The sequence below is a fragment of the Petromyzon marinus genome, chromosome 59 (assembly GCF_048934315.1).
Source record: "Petromyzon marinus isolate PM22_M1 ecotype Great Lakes invasive population chromosome 59, UKy_Petmar_22M1.pri1.0, whole genome shotgun sequence".
NCBI classification, from domain to species: domain Eukaryota; kingdom Metazoa; phylum Chordata; class Hyperoartia; order Petromyzontiformes; family Petromyzontidae; genus Petromyzon; species Petromyzon marinus.
In genome coordinates this window covers 7,212,517-7,234,024 of record NC_133725.1, presented here as the reverse complement: position 1 = coordinate 7,234,024, position 21,508 = coordinate 7,212,517, and the positions used below count along the sequence as shown (strand labels likewise).

General features: G+C 45.3%; 1 protein-coding gene across 1 annotated transcript in view; it reads left to right on the top strand.

Annotated features, from left to right (window-relative positions):
* Positions 1–1,561: 1,561 nt before the first annotated feature.
* Positions 1,562–21,508, top strand: part of LOC116955442 (noelin-like) — a 34,342-nt gene continuing 14,395 nt past the window's right edge. Inside the window, exon 1 of the mRNA XM_032976523.2 lies at positions 1,562–2,009. Coding sequence (XP_032832414.1) covers positions 1,935–2,009 — 75 coding nt within the window. The 5' untranslated portion in view covers positions 1,562–1,934. The remainder of the gene's footprint in view (positions 2,010–21,508) is intronic.

Here is a 21,508-nt window from a genome sequence, read left to right as displayed (position 1 = left end):
TGCAGGGGCAAGTGCTGTTCGCGAGCACCTATTGAGACGGGAACGAGGTGCCGGGGTTGGCAAACGCCACCCACGCCCGGCCGCCTTTGTCTCCCCGGTGTCGATTGTTTGCACACCGCAGCAGGTGCCGCCCATTGAAGGCTGAGTCGACCTAGGCGCACACACACACACACACGCGCACACACACACGCGCACACACACACGCGCACACACACACGCGCACACACACACGCGCACACACACACGCGCACACACACACGCGCACACACACACGCGCACACACACACACGCACGCGCGCGCGGCCAAACCACGCAGCACGCACGCGCGCGCACACCACTCCCATTACCCACTCTCATCATCAGCAGCAGCAGACGGATCCGCTGGACCCCGAGAGCTCTGTCCTGAGCGTCTGTTCGTGTGATTCCAGCAGCATCATCATTGTCAGCAGCAATCATCAGCAGCAGCAGCATCATCAGCAGCAGCAGCAGCAGCAGCGTCAGCAGCAGCAGAATCGTCAGCAGCATCAGCATCAACATCATCAGCAGCAGCGTCAGCAGCAGCTGCAGAATCGTCAGCAGCAGCAGCAGCATCAGCAGCAGCAGCATCATCATCATCATCAGCAGCAACAGCAGCAGCAGAATCGTCAGCAGCAGCAGAATCGTCAGCATCAGCAGCATCAGCAGCAGCATCATCATCAGCAGCAGCAGCGTCAGCAGCAGCAGAATCGTCAGCAGCAGCATCAGCAGCAGCAGCATCAGCAGCATCATCATCATCAGCAGCAGCAGCAGCGCCAGCAGCAGCAGAATCGTCAGCAGCAGCAGCATCAGCAGCAGACGGATCCGCTGGACCCCGAGAGCTCTGTCCGGAACGTCTTTTCGCGTGATTCCAGCAGCAGCAGAATCTTTATCAGCATCATCAGCAGCAGCAGCAACAGAATCTTCATCAGCATCATCAGCAGCAGCAGACGGCTCGCTGGACTCCGGGAACTCTGTCCAGAGAGTGCGACTTTTCGCTGATTCCAGCAGCAGAAGCATCATCATCAGCAGCAGCAGCATCATCAACAGCAGTAGCAGCATCATCATCAGCAGCAGCATCATCAGCAGCAGCATCATCAGCAGAGTGCTCGCTGGACACCCGGGAGCTCTGTCCGGACAGTGCAACTTTTCGCCGATTCCAGCAGCAGCATCATCAGCATTATCAGCAGTATCATCATCAGCAGCAGCAGCAGCAGCGCTTCCCACTACACTCGGGCTACATCATCTCAAAGCGCCGGGCTCGCTCCAGCTGCTTCTGACCGGCTTGCTGTGTATTGGGACGCGCGCATAACACCCCCCCCCCCCCCCCCAAATAGTGTTCCAGCGACTCTCCCAGAGATTCTGAGAGTTAATCGGCACAGCGAGTAAGCTGTAATATTTATTTTTTTACAAAAATTACATAGAAAACAGGGGGAACATAGACACAGAGTAAGGAGAGAGAGGGGTGGGGGTAGAGAGAGGGGGTAGAGAGAGAGAGAAGGGGTAAGAACCACACGCAGAGCGTGAAATCTTTCGTGAAATCTTTCATTTAAACAGCGGGGGGCGGAGGGGGGAGGGTTACATAAAGCAAAGCATTAAAAAAGAAAAACCCGAAATGATGAACGAAGCAAAGAGCCGACTACACCAAGCATCTTCTCGTTTCCTCTGATCGTCAAAAAAGCGAGAGAGAGAGATAGCGAGCGAGAGCAACACACACACGGGAGAGAAAGGGAGAGAGACCGAGAGAGAACGAGTAGGGAGAGATCAACAGACGAGATCACAAGAGCGATAGGCGGACACAGAGGAGGAAGAAGAAGAGGAGGAGGAGGAAAATAATTGAGGCGTCCGCAGAACTTGGAAGGCGATGCGAACCGTGCCGGCCTAGGTTCGCGGGGAGGACCGGGGTGGAGGGCGTGGTGATGGCGTTCGGAGAGCGAGACTCTTGGAGGCGGATGATGCTGCTGATGATGATGATGTTGCTGGATTGCGTGCAGGTAAGGTCCCACTCCCCACCTCCCCCAATCTCGTGTGTGTCGCTTACAAGTCATCGCGCACCATCGCCATCATCATCATCATCAGCATCGGCCAATGTCTATCTACTGCTGGATAAAGTCCTCCGATCATCATCATCATCATCATCAGCACATCATCATCAGCCAGGATCAATCGAATACTAAGAGGGGGTATTTCGCGAGCATCTCCATATTCGTGATTTATTATAAGTCCTGGTCTCTCCGCTGTTGGATCAAGGCTCCGCATTGCTAGCGACGATTCGCGAACCACACGCGATCCTACGGTGGCTTTGACTCCAACCGGCGCATTTGAGATGCTATGAATGGCACAGAATAATGTAAGAGGTTGTTGTTGTTGTTTTAGTTGTGGTTGTGAGCTAGCACCCGCGTGCAGAATACGTCGCTTTGAGATGCTTCATTCGGAAAGGTCACTTCATAATGTAAGAGGTTATTATTGTTCTTCTTTGGTTCTTTCGGTAAAGTCACGTAGAATGAGACTAAAAATATAAAATTAAACAATCAAATTCTCACGACGTTTCGGCCACAACACAAGTGGCCTTCTTCAGGTGAAAGGGACAGACCTGTTGGGACGACAGAGCTTCAATAAACGCTGTCGTCCTAACAGGTCTGTCCCTTTCACCTGAAGAAGGCCACTTGTGTTGTGGCCGAAACGTCGTGAGCATTTTATTGTTTTATTTTATTATTTTATTCTCATTCTACGTGACTTTACCGAAAGAACAAAAGAAGATTAATCTTTGCAGTCAGGAAAGCTTTAAATCGAAAGTTATTATTGTTGTTGTTATTCTTGGTTCTTTCGGTAAGGTCACGTAGAAGGGAAACAATAAAATAATAAAAATATAAAACACTAAAATTCTCACGACGTTTCGACTGCAACACAAGCAATCATCATCAGGTGTGAAAACCACAGCTGTGAAAATTTTATTGCTTTATATTTTTATTATTTTATCGTTTCCCTTCTACGTGACTTTACCGAAAGAACCAAGAATATGAATCCCTGCTGTCACGAAAGCTTTAAATCAAAAGTTATTATTGTTGTTGTTAACTAGCCCCCGCCTGGACACGCAGACAGATTCTATCGCTCCATCTCCCACCCACCCTGGGTGGTCTCTGCTCCGACTCGTCCCGTCTTGCCGCTCCGCTATGAGTCCCGACCATCATCATCATCATCATCGCTCTCATCATCAATCACTCGAGGTGGTCCGCGAGTTCTCAACCTTTCTATCGATCGTTTTGCTTGAACCCCACAGTGAGTTTGAACTCTACCGTGAGCTTGAACCCCACAGTGAGCTTGAACCCCACAGGGAGCTTGAACTCTACCGGGAGCTTGAACCCTACCGGGAGCTTGAACCCTACCGGGAGCTTGAACCCCAAAGGGAGCTTGAACTCTACCGTGAGCTTGAACCCCACAGGGAGCTTGAACCCTACCGGGAGCTTGAACCCCAAAGGGAGCTTGAACCCTACCGGGAGCTTGAACCCCACAGGGAGATTGAACTCTACCGGGAGCTTGAACCCTACAGGGAACTTGAACCCCACAGGGAACTTGAACCCCACAGGGAACTTGAACCCCACAGGGAGCTTGAACCCTACCGGGAGCTTGAACCCCAAAGGGAGCTTGAACTCTACCGTGAGCTTGAACCCCACAGGGAGCTTGAACTCCAACGTGAACTTGAACCCCAAAGGGAGCTTGAACCCCACAGGGAGCTTGAACTCTACCGGGAGCTTGAACCCCACAGGGAGCTTGAACCCCACAGGGAGCTTGAACGCTACCGGGAGCTTGAACCCTACTGGGAGCTTGAAACCCCACAGGGAACTTGAACCCCACAGGGAGCTTGAACCCCACAGGGAACTTGAACCCCACAGGGAACTTGAACCCCACAGGGAACTTGAACCCCACAGGGAACTTGAACCCCACAGGGAACTTGAACCCCACAAGGAACTTGAACCCCACAGGGAGCTTGAACCCCACAGGGAACTTGAACCCCACAGGGAACTTGAACCCCAGAGGGAACTTGAACCCCACAGGGAACTTGAACCCCACAAGGAACTTGAACCCCACAGGGAGCTTGAACCCCACAGGGAACTTGAACCCCACAAGGAACTTGAACCCCACAGGGAACTTGAACCCCACAGGGAACTTGAACCCACAGGGAAATTGAATCCCACAGGGAGCTTGAACCCCACAGGGAACTTGAATCCCACAGGGAACTTGAACCCCAGAGGGAACTTGAACCCCACAGGGATCTTGAACCCCACAGGGAACTTGAATCCCACAGGGAGCTTGAACCCCACAGGGAGCTTGAATCCCACAGGGAGCTTGAACCCACAGGGAACTTGAACCCCACAGGGAACTTAAACCCCAGAGGGAACTTGAACCCCACAGGGATCTTGAACCCCACAGGGAACTTGAATCCCACAGGGAACTTGAACCCCAGAGGGAACTTGAACCCCACAGGGATCTTGATCCCACAGGGAACTTGAATCCCACAGGGAGCTTGAACCCCACAGGGATCTTGAACCCCACAGGGAACTTGAACCCCAAAGGGATTTTGAACCCCACAGGGAACTTGAACCCCACAGGGAACTTGAACCCCACAGGGAACTTGAACTCCACAGGGCGCTTGAACCCCACAGGGAACTTGAACTCCACAGGGCGCTTGAACCCACAGGGAACTTGAATCCCACAGGGGACTTGAACCGCACAGGGAACTTGAACCCCACAGGGAACTTGAACCCCACAGGGAACTTGAACCCCACAGGGATCTTGAACCCCACAGGGAGCTTGAACCCCACAGGGAACTTGAACCCCACAGGGAGCTTGAACCCCACAGGGAACTTGAACCCCACAGGGAACTTGAACCCCACAGGGAACTTGAACCCCACGGGGAACTTGAACCCCACAGGGAACTTGAACCCCACAGGGATCTTGAACCCCACAGGGAGCTTGAACCCCACAGGGAACTTGAACCCCACAGAGAACTTGAACCCCACAGGGAACTTGAACCCCACAGGGAACTTGAACCCCACAGGGATTTTGAACCCCACAGGGAACTTGAACCCCACAGGGAGCTTGAACCCCACAGAGAACTTGAACCCCACAGGGATCTTGAACCCCACAGGGAACTTGAACCCCACAGGGATTTTGAACCCCACAGGGAACTTGAACCCCACAGGGAGCTTGAACCCTACCGGGAGCTTGAACCCTACCGGGAGCTTGAACCCCACAGGGAACTTGAACCCCACAGGGAGCTTGAACCCTACCGTGAGCTTGAACCCTAACGGGAGCTTGAACCCTACCGGGAGCTTGAACCCCACAGGGAACTTGAACCCCACAGGGAGCTTGAACCCCACAGGAAGCTTGAACCCTACCGTGAGCTTGAACCCCACAGGGAACTTGAACCCCACAGGGAACTTGAACCCCAGAGGGAGCTTGAACCCCACAGGGAACTTGAACCCCACAGGGAACTTGAACCCCACAGGGAACTTGAACCCCACAGGGAGCTTGAACCCCACAGGGAACTTGAACCCCCCAGGGAACTTGAACCCCACAGGGATCTTGAACCCCACAGGGAGCTTGAACCCACCGGGAACTTGAACCCCACAGGGAGCTTGAACCCACAGGGAACTTGAACCCCACAGGGAGCTTGAACCCACAGGGAACTTGAACCCCACAGGGAACTTGAACCCCACAGGGAGCTTGAACCCACAGGGAACTTGAACCCCACAGGGAACTTGAACCCCACAGGGAACTTGAACCCCACAGGGAACTTGAACCCCACAGGGAACTTGAACCCCACAGGGAACTTGAACCCCACAGGGAGCTTGAACCCACAGGGAACTTGAACCCCACAGGGAACTTGAACCCCACAGGGAACTTGAGCCCCACAGGGAACTTGAACCCCACAGGGAGCTTGAACCCACAGGGAACTTGAACCCACAGGGAACTTGAACCCCACAGGGAACTTGAACCCCACAGGGATCTTGAACCCCACAGGGAACTTGAACCCCACAGGGATCTTGAACCCCACAGGGAACTTGAATCCCACAGGGAACTTGAACCCCAGAGGGAACTTGAACCCCACAGGGATCTTGAACCCACAGGGAACTTGAATCCCACAGGGAGCTTGAACCCCACAGGGAACTTGAACTCCACAGGGATCTTGAACCCCACAGGGAACTTGAATCCCACAGGGAACTTGAACCCCAGAGGGAACTTGAACCCCACAGGGATCTTGAACCCACAGGGAACTTGAATCCCACAGGGAGCTTGAACCCCACAGGGAACTTGAACTCCACAGGGCGCTTGAACCCCACAGGGAACTTGAACTCCACAGGGCGCTTGAACCCACACGAGTCGCGATGCCACCCACCAGCCTGCCGTGCACGCTCTCATCCGTGGCGTGAGGGGGTGGGGGGCACGGGCAAGGGGTGCCTGAGCCCCCACCCCCTCTCCCCCCCCTTCCCCCCACCCCCTAGTGGCGAAATCTACGAGTTGGGCTCCACCCCCCCCCCCCCAACCTTAACAATCACCATGATGAGATGAACTTTAATAAAAAAAAAATAGTTTAAATAGAAAAATACAACGAAATATTTAAAACGATCCATGCCCGGCCCAAGCTTTACATTGATTTTTTTAAAATGAAAATGCGTTCAAAAGGAACTCCACTTTCCGGTGTATTTCTTGTCATGAGATAGGCGTCAAGGAGATTGCAAAGAAGGGGTAGCTACTACTACGGAAGGAGCTGCAGTGGGCTGCATTTTTCGGAGACGGAGGCGCCCCCAACAGCGTTAAATGTTCGAAATCGTGAGCGTGACGACAGTGTCGATGAGGGCAAGACGATCCGCGATACAGAATAGCCTCTCGGTGCCAGCGTGCGAGACAAATCAGATATTAGGGCCCCACCTGACTGATTGCAGCACGCCCTGAGCTGATGTCGTTACTACACCACTGATGATGTAGTTACTACGCCACTGATAGTGTAGTTACTACACCACTGATGATGTAGTTACTACGACCCTGATAATGTAGTCACTACGCCACTGATGATGTAGTTACTACGCCACTGATGATGTAGTTACTACGCCACTGATAATGTAATTACTACACCACTGATAGTGTAGTTACTACGCCACTGATGATGTAGTTACTACGCCACTGATAATGTAGTTACTACGCCACTGATAATGTAGTCACTACACCACTGATAGTGTAGTTACTACACCAATGATAATGTAGTTACTACACCACTGGTGATGTAGTCACCACACCACTGATAATGTATTTACTACACCACTGATAATGTAGTTACTACACCACTGATAATGTAGTTACTACACCACTGATGATGTAGTTACTACACCACTGATGATGTAGTTACTACACCACTGATGATGTAGTTACTACACCACTGATGATTTAGTTACTACGTCACTGATAATGTCGTTACTACACCACTGATGATGTAGTTACTACACCACTGATAGTGTAGTTACTACACCACTGATGATGTAGTTACTACGACCCTGATAATGTAGTCACTACGCCACTGATGATGTAGTTACTACGACCCTGATAATGTAGTCACTACGCCACTGATGATGTAGTTACTACGCCACTGATAATGTAGTTACTACACCACTGATATTGTAGTTACTACGCCACTGATAATGTAGTCACTACGCCATTGATGATGTAGTTACTACGCTACTGATAATGTAGTTACTACGTCAAAGATAATGTAATTACTACGCCACTGATGATGTAGTTACTACACCACTGATAATGTAGTCACTACGCCACTGATAATGTAGTCACTACACCACTGATGATGTAGTTACTACGCCACTGATAATGTAGTTACTACACCACTGATGATCTAGTTACTACTCCACTGATAATGTAATTACTACACTACTGATAATGTAATTACTACGCCACTGATAATGTAGTTACTACGCTACTGATAATGTAGTTACTACACCACTGATGATGTAGTTACTACTCCACTGATAATGTAATTACTACACTACTGATGATGTAATTACTACGCCACTGATAATGTAGTTACTACGCCACTCATAATGCAGTTACTACACCACTGATAATGTAGTTACTACACGACTGATAATGTAGTTACTACGCCACTGATTATATAGTTACCACTCAACTGATAATGAAGTTATCACGCTACTGATAATGTAGTTACTACACCACTGATAATGTAGTTACTATGCCACTGATAATGTAGTTACTACACCACTGATAATGTAGTTACCACACCACTGATAATGTAGTAACTACACCACTGATAATGTAGTCACCACACCACTGATAATGTAGTTACTACGCTACTGATAATGTAGTTACTACACCACTGATAATGTAGTAACTACACCACTGATAATATAGTTACTTCACCACTGATAATGTAGTTACAACACCACTGATAATATAGTTGCTACATCAATGATGATGTAGTTACTACTCCACTGATAATGTAGTTACTACACCACTGATAATGTAGTTACTACACCACTGATAATGTGGTTACTACACCACTGATAATGTAGTTACTACACCACTGAAAATGTAGTTACTACACCACTGATAATGTAGTCAAGACGCCACTGATAATGAAGTTACTACGATACTGATAATGTAGTTACTACACCACTGATAATGTAGTTACTATGCCACTGATAATGTAGTTACTACACCACTGATAATGTAGTTACTACACCACTGATGATGTAGTTACTACACCACCGATAATGTAGTTACTAAGCCACCGATGATGTAGTTTCTACGCCACTGATGATATAGTTACCACTCAACTGAAAATGAAGTTACTACGCTACTGATAATGTAGTTACTACACCACTGATAATGTGGTTACTACACCACTGATAATGTAGTTACTACACCACTGATAATGTAGTCACCACACCACTGATAATGTAGTTACTACGCTACTGATAATGTAGTTATTACACAACTGATAATGTAGTTACTACACCACTGATAATGTAGTTGCTACATCAATGATGATATAGTTACTACTCCACTGATAATGTAGTTACTACACCACTGATAATATAGTTACTACCCCACTGATAATGTAGTTACTACACCACTGATAATGTAGTTACTACACCACTGATAATGTAGTTACTACACCACTGATAATGTAGTCAAGACGCCACTGATAATGTAGTTACTACGCTACTGATAATGTAGTTACTACACCACTGATGATGAGTTACTACGCCACTGATAATGTAGTTACTACGCCACTGATAATGGTGTTACTACGCCACTGATAATGTAGTTACTACGCCACCGATGATGTAGTTTCTACACCACTGATAATGTAGTTGCTACACTAGTGATAAAGTAATTACTACGCCACTGATGATGTAGATACTACACCACTGATGATGCAGTTACTACGCCACTGATAATGCAGTCACTACGCCACTGATACTGTAGTCACTACGCCACTGATAATGTAGTTACTACGCCACTGATAATGGTGTTACTACGCCACTGATGATGTAGTTACTACGCCACCGATGATGTAGTTACAACGCCACCGATGATGTAGTTTCTACACCACTGATAATGTAGTTACTACACTACTGATAATGTAATTACTACGCCACTGATAATGTAGTTACTACGCCACCGATTATGTAGTTACAACGCCACCGATTATGTAGTTTCTACACCACTGAAAATGCAGTTACTACACTACTGATAATGTAATTACTACGCCACTGATAATGCAGCTACTACACCACTGATGATGTAGTTACTACGCCACTCAAAATGTAGTTACTACTCTACTGATAATGTAGTTACTACGCCACTGATAATGTAGTTACTACACCACTGATAATGTAGTTACTACGCCACTGATGATATAATTACCACGCAACTGATAATGTAGTTACTACGCTACTGATAACGTAGTTACTACACTACTGATAATGTAGTTACTAAGCCACTGATAATGTAGTTACTACACCACTGATAATGTAGTTACTACACCACTGATAATGTAGTTACTACACCACTGAAAATGTAGTCACCACACCACTGATAATATAGTTACTACGCTACTGATAATGTAGTTACTACACCACTGATAATGTAGTTACTACACCACTGATAATGTAGTTACTACACCACCGATAATGTGGTTACTAAACCACTAATAATGTAGTCACCACGCCACTGATAATGTAGTTACTACGCTACTGATAATGTAGTTACTACACCACTGATAATGTGGTTACTACACCACTGATAATGTAGTTACTACACCACTGATAATGTAGTTACTACACCACTGATAATGTAGTTACTACACCACTGATAATGTAGTTACTACACCACTGATAATGTAGTTACTACACCACTGATAATGTAGTCACCATGCCACTGATAATGTTGTTACTACGCTACTGATAATGTAGTTATTACTCCACTGATGATGTGGTCACTACACCACTGATAATGTAGTTACTACACCACTGATAATGTAGTCACCACGCCACTGATAATGTAGTTACTACGCTACTGATAATGTAGTTACTACACCACTGATAATGTAGTTACTACACCACTGATAATGTAGTAACTACACCACTGATAATATAGTTACTTCACCACTGATAATGTAGTTACAACACCACTGATAATATAGTTGCTACATCAATGATGATGTAGTTACTACTCCACTGATAATGTAGTTACTACACCACTGATAATGTAGTTACTACACCACTGATAATGTGGTTACTACACCACTGATAATGTAGTTACTACACCACTGAAAATGTAGTTACTACACCACTGATAATGTAGTCAAGACGCCACTGATAATGAAGTTACTACGATACTGATAATGTAGTTACTACACCACTGATAATGTAGTTACTATGCCACTGATAATGTAGTTACTACACCACTGATAATGTAGTTACTACACCACTGATGATGTAGTTACTACACCACCGATAATGTAGTTACTAAGCCACCGATGATGTAGTTTCTACGCCACTGATGATATAGTTACCACTCAACTGAAAATGAAGTTACTACGCTACTGATAATGTAGTTACTACACCACTGATAATGTGGTTACTACACCACTGATAATGTAGTTACTACACCACTGATAATGTAGTCACCACACCACTGATAATGTAGTTACTACGCTACTGATAATGTAGTTATTACACAACTGATAATGTAGTTACTACACCACTGATAATGTAGTTGCTACATCAATGATGATATAGTTACTACTCCACTGATAATGTAGTTACTACACCACTGATAATATAGTTACTACCCCACTGATAATGTAGTTACTACACCACTGATAATGTAGTTACTACACCACTGATAATGTAGTTACTACACCACTGATAATGTAGTCAAGACGCCACTGATAATGTAGTTACTACGCTACTGATAATGTAGTTACTACACCACTGATGATGAGTTACTACGCCACTGATAATGTAGTTACTACGCCACTGATAATGGTGTTACTACGCCACTGATAATGTAGTTACTACGCCACCGATGATGTAGTTTCTACACCACTGATAATGTAGTTGCTACACTAGTGATAAAGTAATTACTACGCCACTGATGATGTAGATACTACACCACTGATGATGCAGTTACTACGCCACTGATAATGCAGTCACTACGCCACTGATACTGTAGTCACTACGCCACTGATAATGTAGTTACTACGCCACTGATAATGGTGTTACTACGCCACTGATGATGTAGTTACTACGCCACCGATGATGTAGTTACAACGCCACCGATGATGTAGTTTCTACACCACTGATAATGTAGTTACTACACTACTGATAATGTAATTACTACGCCACTGATAATGTAGTTACTACGCCACCGATTATGTAGTTACAACGCCACCGATTATGTAGTTTCTACACCACTGAAAATGCAGTTACTACACTACTGATAATGTAATTACTACGCCACTGATAATGCAGCTACTACACCACTGATGATGTAGTTACTACGCCACTCAAAATGTAGTTACTACTCTACTGATAATGTAGTTACTACGCCACTGATAATGTAGTTACTACACCACTGATAATGTAGTTACAACGCCACTGATGATATAATTACCACGCAACTGATAATGTAGTTACTACGCTACTGATAACGTAGTTACTACACTACTGATAATGTAGTTACTAAGCCACTGATAATGTAGTTACTACACCACTGATAATGTAGTTACTACACCACTGATAATGTAGTTACTACACCACTGAAAATGTAGTCACCACACCACTGATAATATAGTTACTACGCTACTGATAATGTAGTTACTACACCACTGATAATGTAGTTACTACACCACTGATAATGTAGTTACTACACCACCGATAATGTGGTTACTAAACCACTAATAATGTAGTCACCACGCCACTGATAATGTAGTTACTACGCTACTGATAATGTAGTTACTACACCACTGATAATGTGGTTACTACACCACTGATAATGTAGTTACTACACCACTGATAATGTAGTTACTACACCACTGATAATGTAGTTACTACACCACTGATAATGTAGTTACTACACCACTGATAATGTAGTTACTACACCACTGATAATGTAGTCACCATGCCACTGATAATGTTGTTACTACGCTACTGATAATGTAGTTATTACTCCACTGATGATGTGGTCACTACACCACTGATAATGTAGTTACTACACCACTGATAATGTAGTCACCACGCCACTGATAATGTAGTTACTACGCTACTGATAATGTAGTTACTACACCACTGATAATGTAGTTACTACACCACTGATAATGTAGTTACTACACGACTGATAATGTAGTTACTACGCCACTGATTATATAGTTACCACTCAACTGATAATGAAGTTATCACGCTACTGATAATGTAGTTACTACACCACTGATAATGTAGTTACTATGCCACTGATAATGTAGTTACTACACCACTGATAATGTAGTTACCACACCACTGATAATGTAGTAACTACACCACTGATAATGTAGTCACCACACCACTGATAATGTAGTTACTACGCTACTGATAATGTAGTTACTACACCACTGATAATGTAGTAACTACACCACTGATAATATAGTTACTTCACCACTGATAATGTAGTTACAACACCACTGATAATATAGTTGCTACATCAATGATGATGTAGTTACTACTCCACTGATAATGTAGTTACTACACCACTGATAATGTAGTTACTACACCACTGATAATGTGGTTACTACACCACTGATAATGTAGTTACTACACCACTGAAAATGTAGTTACTACACCACTGATAATGTAGTCAAGACGCCACTGATAATGAAGTTACTACGATACTGATAATGTAGTTACTACACCACTGATAATGTAGTTACTATGCCACTGATAATGTAGTTACTACACCACTGATAATGTAGTTACTACACCACTGATGATGTAGTTACTACGCCACCGATAATGTAGTTACTAAGCCACCGATGATGTAGTTTCTACGCCACTGATGATATAGTTACCACTCAACTGAAAATGAAGTTACTACGCTACTGATAATGTAGTTACTACACCACTGATAATGTGGTTACTACACCACTGATAATGTAGTTACTACACCACTGATAATGTAGTCACCACACCACTGATAATGTAGTTACTACGCTACTGATAATGTAGTTATTACACAACTGATAATGTAGTTACTACACCACTGATAATGTAGTTGCTACATCAATGATGATATAGTTACTACTCCACTGATAATGTAGTTACTACACCACTGATAATATAGTTACTACCCCACTGATAATGTAGTTACTACACCACTGATAATGTAGTTACTACACCACTGATAATGTAGTTACTACACCACTGATAATGTAGTCAAGACGCCACTGATAATGTAGTTACTACGCTACTGATAATGTAGTTACTACACCACTGATGATGAGTTACTACGCCACTGATAATGTAGTTACTACGCCACTGATAATGGTGTTACTACGCCACTGATAATGTAGTTACTACGCCACCGATGATGTAGTTTCTACACCACTGATAATGTAGTTGCTACACTACTGATAAAGTAATTACTACGCCACTGATGATGTAGATACTACACCACTGATGATGCAGTTACTACGCCACTGATAATGCAGTCACTACGCCACTGATACTGTAGTCACTACGCCACTGATAATGTAGTTACTACGCCACTGATAATGGTGTTACTACGCCACTGATGATGTAGTTACTACGCCACCGATGATGTAGTTACAACGCCACCGATGATGTAGTTTCTACACCACTGATAATGTAGTTACTACACTACTGATAATGTAATTACTACGCCACTGATAATGTAGTTACTACGCCACCGATTATGTAGTTACAACGCCACCGATTATGTAGTTTCTACACCACTGAAAATGCAGTTACTACACTACTGATAATGTAATTACTACGCCACTGATAATGCAGCTACTACACCACTGATGATGTAGTTACTACGCCACTCAAAATGTAGTTACTACTCTACTGATAATGTAGTTACTACGCCACTGATAATGTAGTTACTACACCACTGATAATGTAGTTACTACGCCACTGATGATATAATTACCACGCAACTGATAATGTAGTTACTACGCTACTGATAACGTAGTTACTACACTACTGATAATGTAGTTACTAAGCCACTGATAATGTAGTTACTACACCACTGATAATGTAGTTACTACACCACTGATAATGTAGTTACTACACCACTGAAAATGTAGTCACCACACCACTGATAATATAGTTACTACGCTACTGATAATGTAGTTACTACACCACTGATAATGTAGTTACTACACCACTGATAATGTAGTTACTACACCACCGATAATGTGGTTACTACACCACTAATAATGTAGTCACCACGCCACTGATAATGTAGTTACTACGCTACTGATAATGTAGTTACTACACCACTGATAATGTGGTTACTACACCACTGATAATGTAGTTACTACACCACTGATAATGTAGTTACTACACCACTGATAATGTAGTTACTACACCACTGATAATGTAGTTACTACACCACTGATAATGTAGTTACTACACCACTGATAATGTAGTCACCATGCCACTGATAATGTTGTTACTACGCTACTGATAATGTAGTTATTACTCCACTGATGATGTGGTCACTACACCACTGATAATGTAGTTACTACACCACTGATAATGTAGTCACCACGCCACTGATAATGTAGTTACTACGCTACTGATAATGTAGTTACTACACCACTGATAATGTAGTTACTACACCACTGATAATGTAGCTACTACAGCACTGATAATGTGGTTACTACACCACTGATAATGTAGTTGCTAGACCACTGATAATGTAGTTACTACTCCACTGATCATGTAGTCACCACGCCACTGATAATGTAGTTACTACGCTACTGATAATGTAGTTATTACTCCACTGATGATGTAGTTACTACGCCCCTGATGATGTAGTTACTACGCCACTGATGATGTAGTTACTACGCCACTGATGATGTAGTTAATACACCACTGATGATGCAGTTACTACGCCACTGATAATGTAGTCACTACGCCACTGATAATTTAGTTACTACGCCACTGATAATGTAGTTTCTACCCCACTGTTAATGTAGTTACTACGCCACTGATGATGTAGTTACTACGCCACTGATAATGTAGTCACCACGCCACTGATAATGTAGTCACTACACTACTGATAATGTAGATAGTATGCCACTGATAATGTAGTTACTACACCACTGATAATGTAGTCACTACACTACTGATAATGTAGTTACTACACCACTGATAATGTAGTCACTACACTACTGATAATGTAGATAGTATGCCACTGATTATGTAGTCACCACGCCACTGATAATGTAGTTACTACGCTACTGATAATGTAGTTATTACTCCACTGATGATGTAGTTACTACGCCCCTGATGATGTAGTTACTACGCCACTGATGATGTAGTTACTACGCCACTGATGATGTAGTTAATACACCACTGATGATGCAGTTACTACGCCACTGATAATGTAGTCACTACGCCACTGATAATTTAGTTACTACGCCACTGATAATGTAGTTTCTACCCCACTGTTAATGTAGTTACTACGCCACTGATGATGTAGTTACTACGCCACTGATAATGTAGTTACTACACCACTGATAATGTAGTCACTACACTACTGATAATGTAGATAGTATGCCACTGATAATGTAGTTACTACACCACTGATAATGTAGTCACTACACTACTGATAATGTAGTTACTACACCACTGATAATGTAGTCACTACACTACTGATAATGTTGATAGTATGCCACTGATAATGTAGTTACTACGCCACTGTTTCCCCGGCCAAACTCCACGTGGTTGAAGCCAGTTGATTTAACGATGCCCTCCACGGAGCCTCCACAAACAACAGCCACTCACTCCGGCCTGCCACGTGCAATGCCCGAACGCTCGTCAGGATGGAGAGGCTGCCATTCCTCTGTCGGGAGCTGGACCGCCACCGCCTGGACCAATGTCCTGTGGACTATACGCTACTACACTACTAAACTATACACTACGATACACTGGTGAACTATACACTACTATACACTACTATACTATACTCTTTGGTTCTTTTGGTAAAGTCACGTAGGTATAAAATCAAATAAATTAAATCACGGGCGCAACACAAGCGTCCGTCATCAGGTGTGACAACCACAGCACGAAACAATTGCTGAAGTGGGCAAAAGGAGCTGCTTGTAACAAAAGGCTATATAAGTAAGAGGGGAGGGGGAGGGAGGAGCCAGGGAGGAGAGATAGAGTTGGTGGAGATGTGGGGTGGGGCGAGTGGGGAAATGCTAGCTCCAACACGAGTACAACATTGCCGGGGCTGGGAAGTGAGCGGGGCTGGGCGGTAGCAGGCTGAAGAAACTGGAGATGCGGATATGAAGGCAAACTATAACGCAGTTAAGGTTTTACCTGGTTAATAACATCCTTCCAATGATTGCTCAATAAGTATCCATCTTCTCGGTTGAAGTTATGTCTTTGTTTATATATCTGGATGGCTTCATGAACAAGCCTTTGATAGTAGATCGAAGGTTTGCAGAGCACCTTGGTCTCGGAAAAAAACAATATCATGAGAACCCACAGTGTTATAACAATGGTCAGCCACGTCGGAGGTATTAGTCCTGCCGTGTTTCAGATCTGCCTTGTGTTCGCGAACACTGTCCAACACATGCCATTTAGTTTCCCCAATATAACATTCACCACAGGAGCAACTTAGTTTGTAGACTCCCGGATAATGCATGTCAGGAATGACATCCTTCACAGATGGTATTAGGTCATGGATTTTGTGTACTGTACTGAATCGGACCTGGATCTTGTGTTTGTTTAAGATTTTGGTAATCTTTTTGGTAACGCTTGCTATGTATGGTAACGTGATGGTTTTGATTGGCGTCTCAGGGGGTGATTCTCCATGGTTGGAGAAACAGCTTTGCGGATAATGCGGTGCAAATATCCATTCATCTTGAGGGCCTGGTGCACGTGTTCCAGTTCACTGGCTAGGTGGTGTTGGTCGGAAATGCAGTGGGCCATATGGTGTAGTGTTTTGATGAGGGAATTCTTCTGTGCCGGATGATGGTGGGAATCAGGTTTCAGATAGGAATCTGTGTGGGTGGCTTTCCTGTAGACAGAGTGTCCCAAAGAGCCATCAGGTCTCTTCTCAAACAAAACATCCAGGAATGGTAGCCTACCATCCTTCTCCACTTCCATGGTGAATTGATGGATGGATGTATGGAATTAATGTGGTTGAGTAATTGGTTCAATGCTGGTAGGCCATGTGGCCAAATGACGAAAGTGTCATCCACATATCTCTTCCACAAGGAAGGACGTAGGGTGGATGTCTGGATGGCATCTGTTTCAAATTTCTCCATGAAAACATTCGCTATCACTGGTGATAAGGGGGAACCCATAGGGGTACCTTCATTTTGTTTGTAGAAAGTACCATTCCAGGTGAAGTAAGTGTTGGTAAGACAGTGTCTAACCAGAGTCGGAACATCAGCGTTCAGTCCATGTTGGACTCAATCTTCACTTATTGCTGAGGTGTCAGGCACTGCTACATTGGTGAAAAGAGAAACCACATCAGAGCTGACGAGAAAATCATCTGGGGACAGTGAAATGCCCTTGATTAGAGAGACCAAGTGAGCTGAGTTATGTACTGCTGAGGTAGTCTTGCCAGTGAATGGAAGCATGGTATCAGAGAGAAAACGGGCCAGCTTGTAGGTAGGTGAGTTGATAGTGGAAACGATGGGCCGAAGCGGAGTGCCTTCTTTATGGATCTTGGGAAGACCATAGAATCTGGGTGGTCTAGTAGCAGAAGCTTTTATGGAGAGCCGTTTGACTGGTTCGATTAGAGAAGTCTAACTGGCAATTATATTGTTGGTTTTTGTAGTCAGGCTGTTAGTAGCATCTTTGCTGATTTTGGTGTAACTGCCATCATTGAGAAGGTCTTGGATTTTGTTGTTGTATGTGATTTTATCCATGATAACAGTGGCATTGCCCTTGTCGGCCGAGAGGATGATGAAGGCCGCTTGTGTTGTGGCCGAAACGTCGTGAGAATTTTATTGTGTTATTTTATTTTATCAATGTATTATTTTATTCTCATTCTACGTGACTTTACCGAAAGAACCAAAGAAGATATGTCATCCCTCTTCAATTTTGCGAGTTCAGAGTGCTCGTATTTGCTAATGTGTTGCGCCCAAAACGTCGTGATTTAATTTATTTTATACCTACGTGACTTTACCGAAAGAACCAAAGAGTATGAATCCCTGCAGTCATGAAAACTTCAAAACTACTACACTATACACAACACTGTACACAACTATACACTACTACACTGCACGCTACTACACTATAAACTACTGAACACTACCAAACTATTACACTATACACTACTATACACTCACTATACACTACTAAACTGCTATACACTACTAAACTGCTATATACTACGATAATGTATTTACGACACCCACCACAAAGACAAATATCTCCTTATAGCCTTACCAGACTGTTCGGGGCAAGTGTTGGTACGATGGATGGAACGACACACGAGGGGATGGGTTGGCCAGCCACAAGCCCGACCGCCTTTGTCTCTCCGGTGGCGATGTTTTTGCGCACCGCACCAGGTACTCAATTGAGGCTGAGTCGACCTAGGGGAGGTCCAGGACCGGATCAGATAATCGTCACTGGTGGTGGCCGTGAGCGGGAATCGAACTCGATTCGCAGATAGGGGTTAGCGCATCGCTTTAACCCCTATCTACACTTAATCCTATGCGATAGGCAGCAAACGCACACACACGTACACACAAGCACAACAACAACAACAACCGCCATTCACCACTAAGTGACGGTGACGTCAACACGTCGCCTGTGCCAGGCCAGTTGCAATTTGAGGCCATCACGTGAAGTGTCGAAGGCTCGCTGCTGGCAGGAGGTCACGGGACAGACCCAGCAGGTGCCATGGTTTGGCTGACTGAGATGACCGGTAGATGCGACAGGTGTTCCCCCAATCGTGCTAACTTGCTGTGTTTTTTACGCCCCGCGCCCCGCTCGTTGTTGTGAGCGTCGCTCCTCTGCCCTGCGTTGTTGCTGGAGGGGGACTGCCTCCAACTGCCCAGCAGCAGCGTCCTTCACGAGCGTCCTCCATAACTGCAACACTACCATACACACACACACATGTACATACATAGACAGACGTGCACACAGATACTGTTTTGATATGTGCTGATAGCTGCACTATGTATCAGAGGTGGGGGGGTGGTGTAAAAAAAACAATATCCATTACATTCGCTACTTTGGAAAGCGTCCGTATCGATTCAATGAGTGGGAAGGTCACAGTGAGACTCGGGAAACCCTCGCAAAGGTCAAAGCGGGAGAAAAAATAATGGATCCCCAGGAAGGTAGCATCTCTTATGTCTACCGCACATCCTCTGAACGTTGGCGTTCGTCCATACGCCCATCCCACCTTCGCTCCGGACGTGATGTTCTGACAGCCGGCCAGCCAGCCAGCCAGCCAGCAAAACTTTTTTTCTAGTTTATAACATAATAATTGGACGACGTCACCACTCATTCCATGCCTTGAGTTAGACGGAGAGGAGGGACACGTGGGTTAGCGAACAATATCCATATTTAGATGTGATGCTGGGTTGTAATTAGTGGCGAAACATCGGGCTCAGATTGGAAATGTTGTGGATTTGCTCTCCAACCACAACCGGTGGGTGCTGTTCTAGTAACGAATTGGCCACGTTCTGTTTTACGTGACAGACCCCTTACTGAATTAAGCTGCGTCGGGTGGTGGCGGGTTTGAACGACACGCTTATATTGACGCGATCTGACCCAACAAAAACCTCTATTGTGGATGTTTAGAGAGATATCTGTTGGTGTCATTGTTCGCCGAGGAAGCACGGCCAACAAAGCGATCGAGGCGGCGAGGATCCGGTGCTAAACAACAACTTTCCCAAGCTGCGCGATCCTCCGTGTATTTGTGTATATATTGTTTAATATGTATTATATGCATGATATATAAACATGAAGATTTTGTCCGCGCGTGTTTGCGGGAGGAAGGAGGCCGCGAGATCCACTCCCACGCGAGTGTGATGGAGAGTGTGCATGGATGTCTTCGGCGGGGGGGTGGAGGAGGATGGGGGTGGAGGAGGATGGGGGTGGAGGAGGATGGGGGGTGGAGGAGGGATGGAGGAAGGGGGGTGGAGGAGGGGGGGCAGGTGGGGGTGGAAGAGGAGGAGGAAGAGGGGCGGGTGGAGGTGGAGGAGGGGGGTGGCGGGTGTGGGTGGAGGAGGGGGGTGCAGGTGGGGGGTGAAAGAGGATGGGGGTGGAGGAGGGGGGGTGAAGGAGGTGGGTGCAGGTGGGGGGTGGAGGTGGGGGGTGGAGGAGGATGGGGTTGGAGAAGGGGGGGCGGGTGGGGGAGGAGGGGGGGGTTGGAGGAGGGGGGGGGAGCGATGTGGTCGAGATTAGTAACGCAGTGTCAGCCAATGAACGGAACGCGTCAACGTTGATGATGTCCAGGAGAAAAAAAGCCAAACTATGAAATAGATTGTATTATTTATTTACTTCACCACGGTGTAAGCCCCCCCCCCCCCCAGGTGAGCCGACGTCGCCTCTTTTATTTCAGCAGCGGACCGTGGCTCTCGCAAATGATAGCTCCACGAAGTGGCTCATCATCATCATCACATCATCCTCGTCGTCATCATCGTCGTCGTAGTCGTCACGTGGTTCATTTGCAGCACCGGCCGAAATCCTCTGAACGCGGG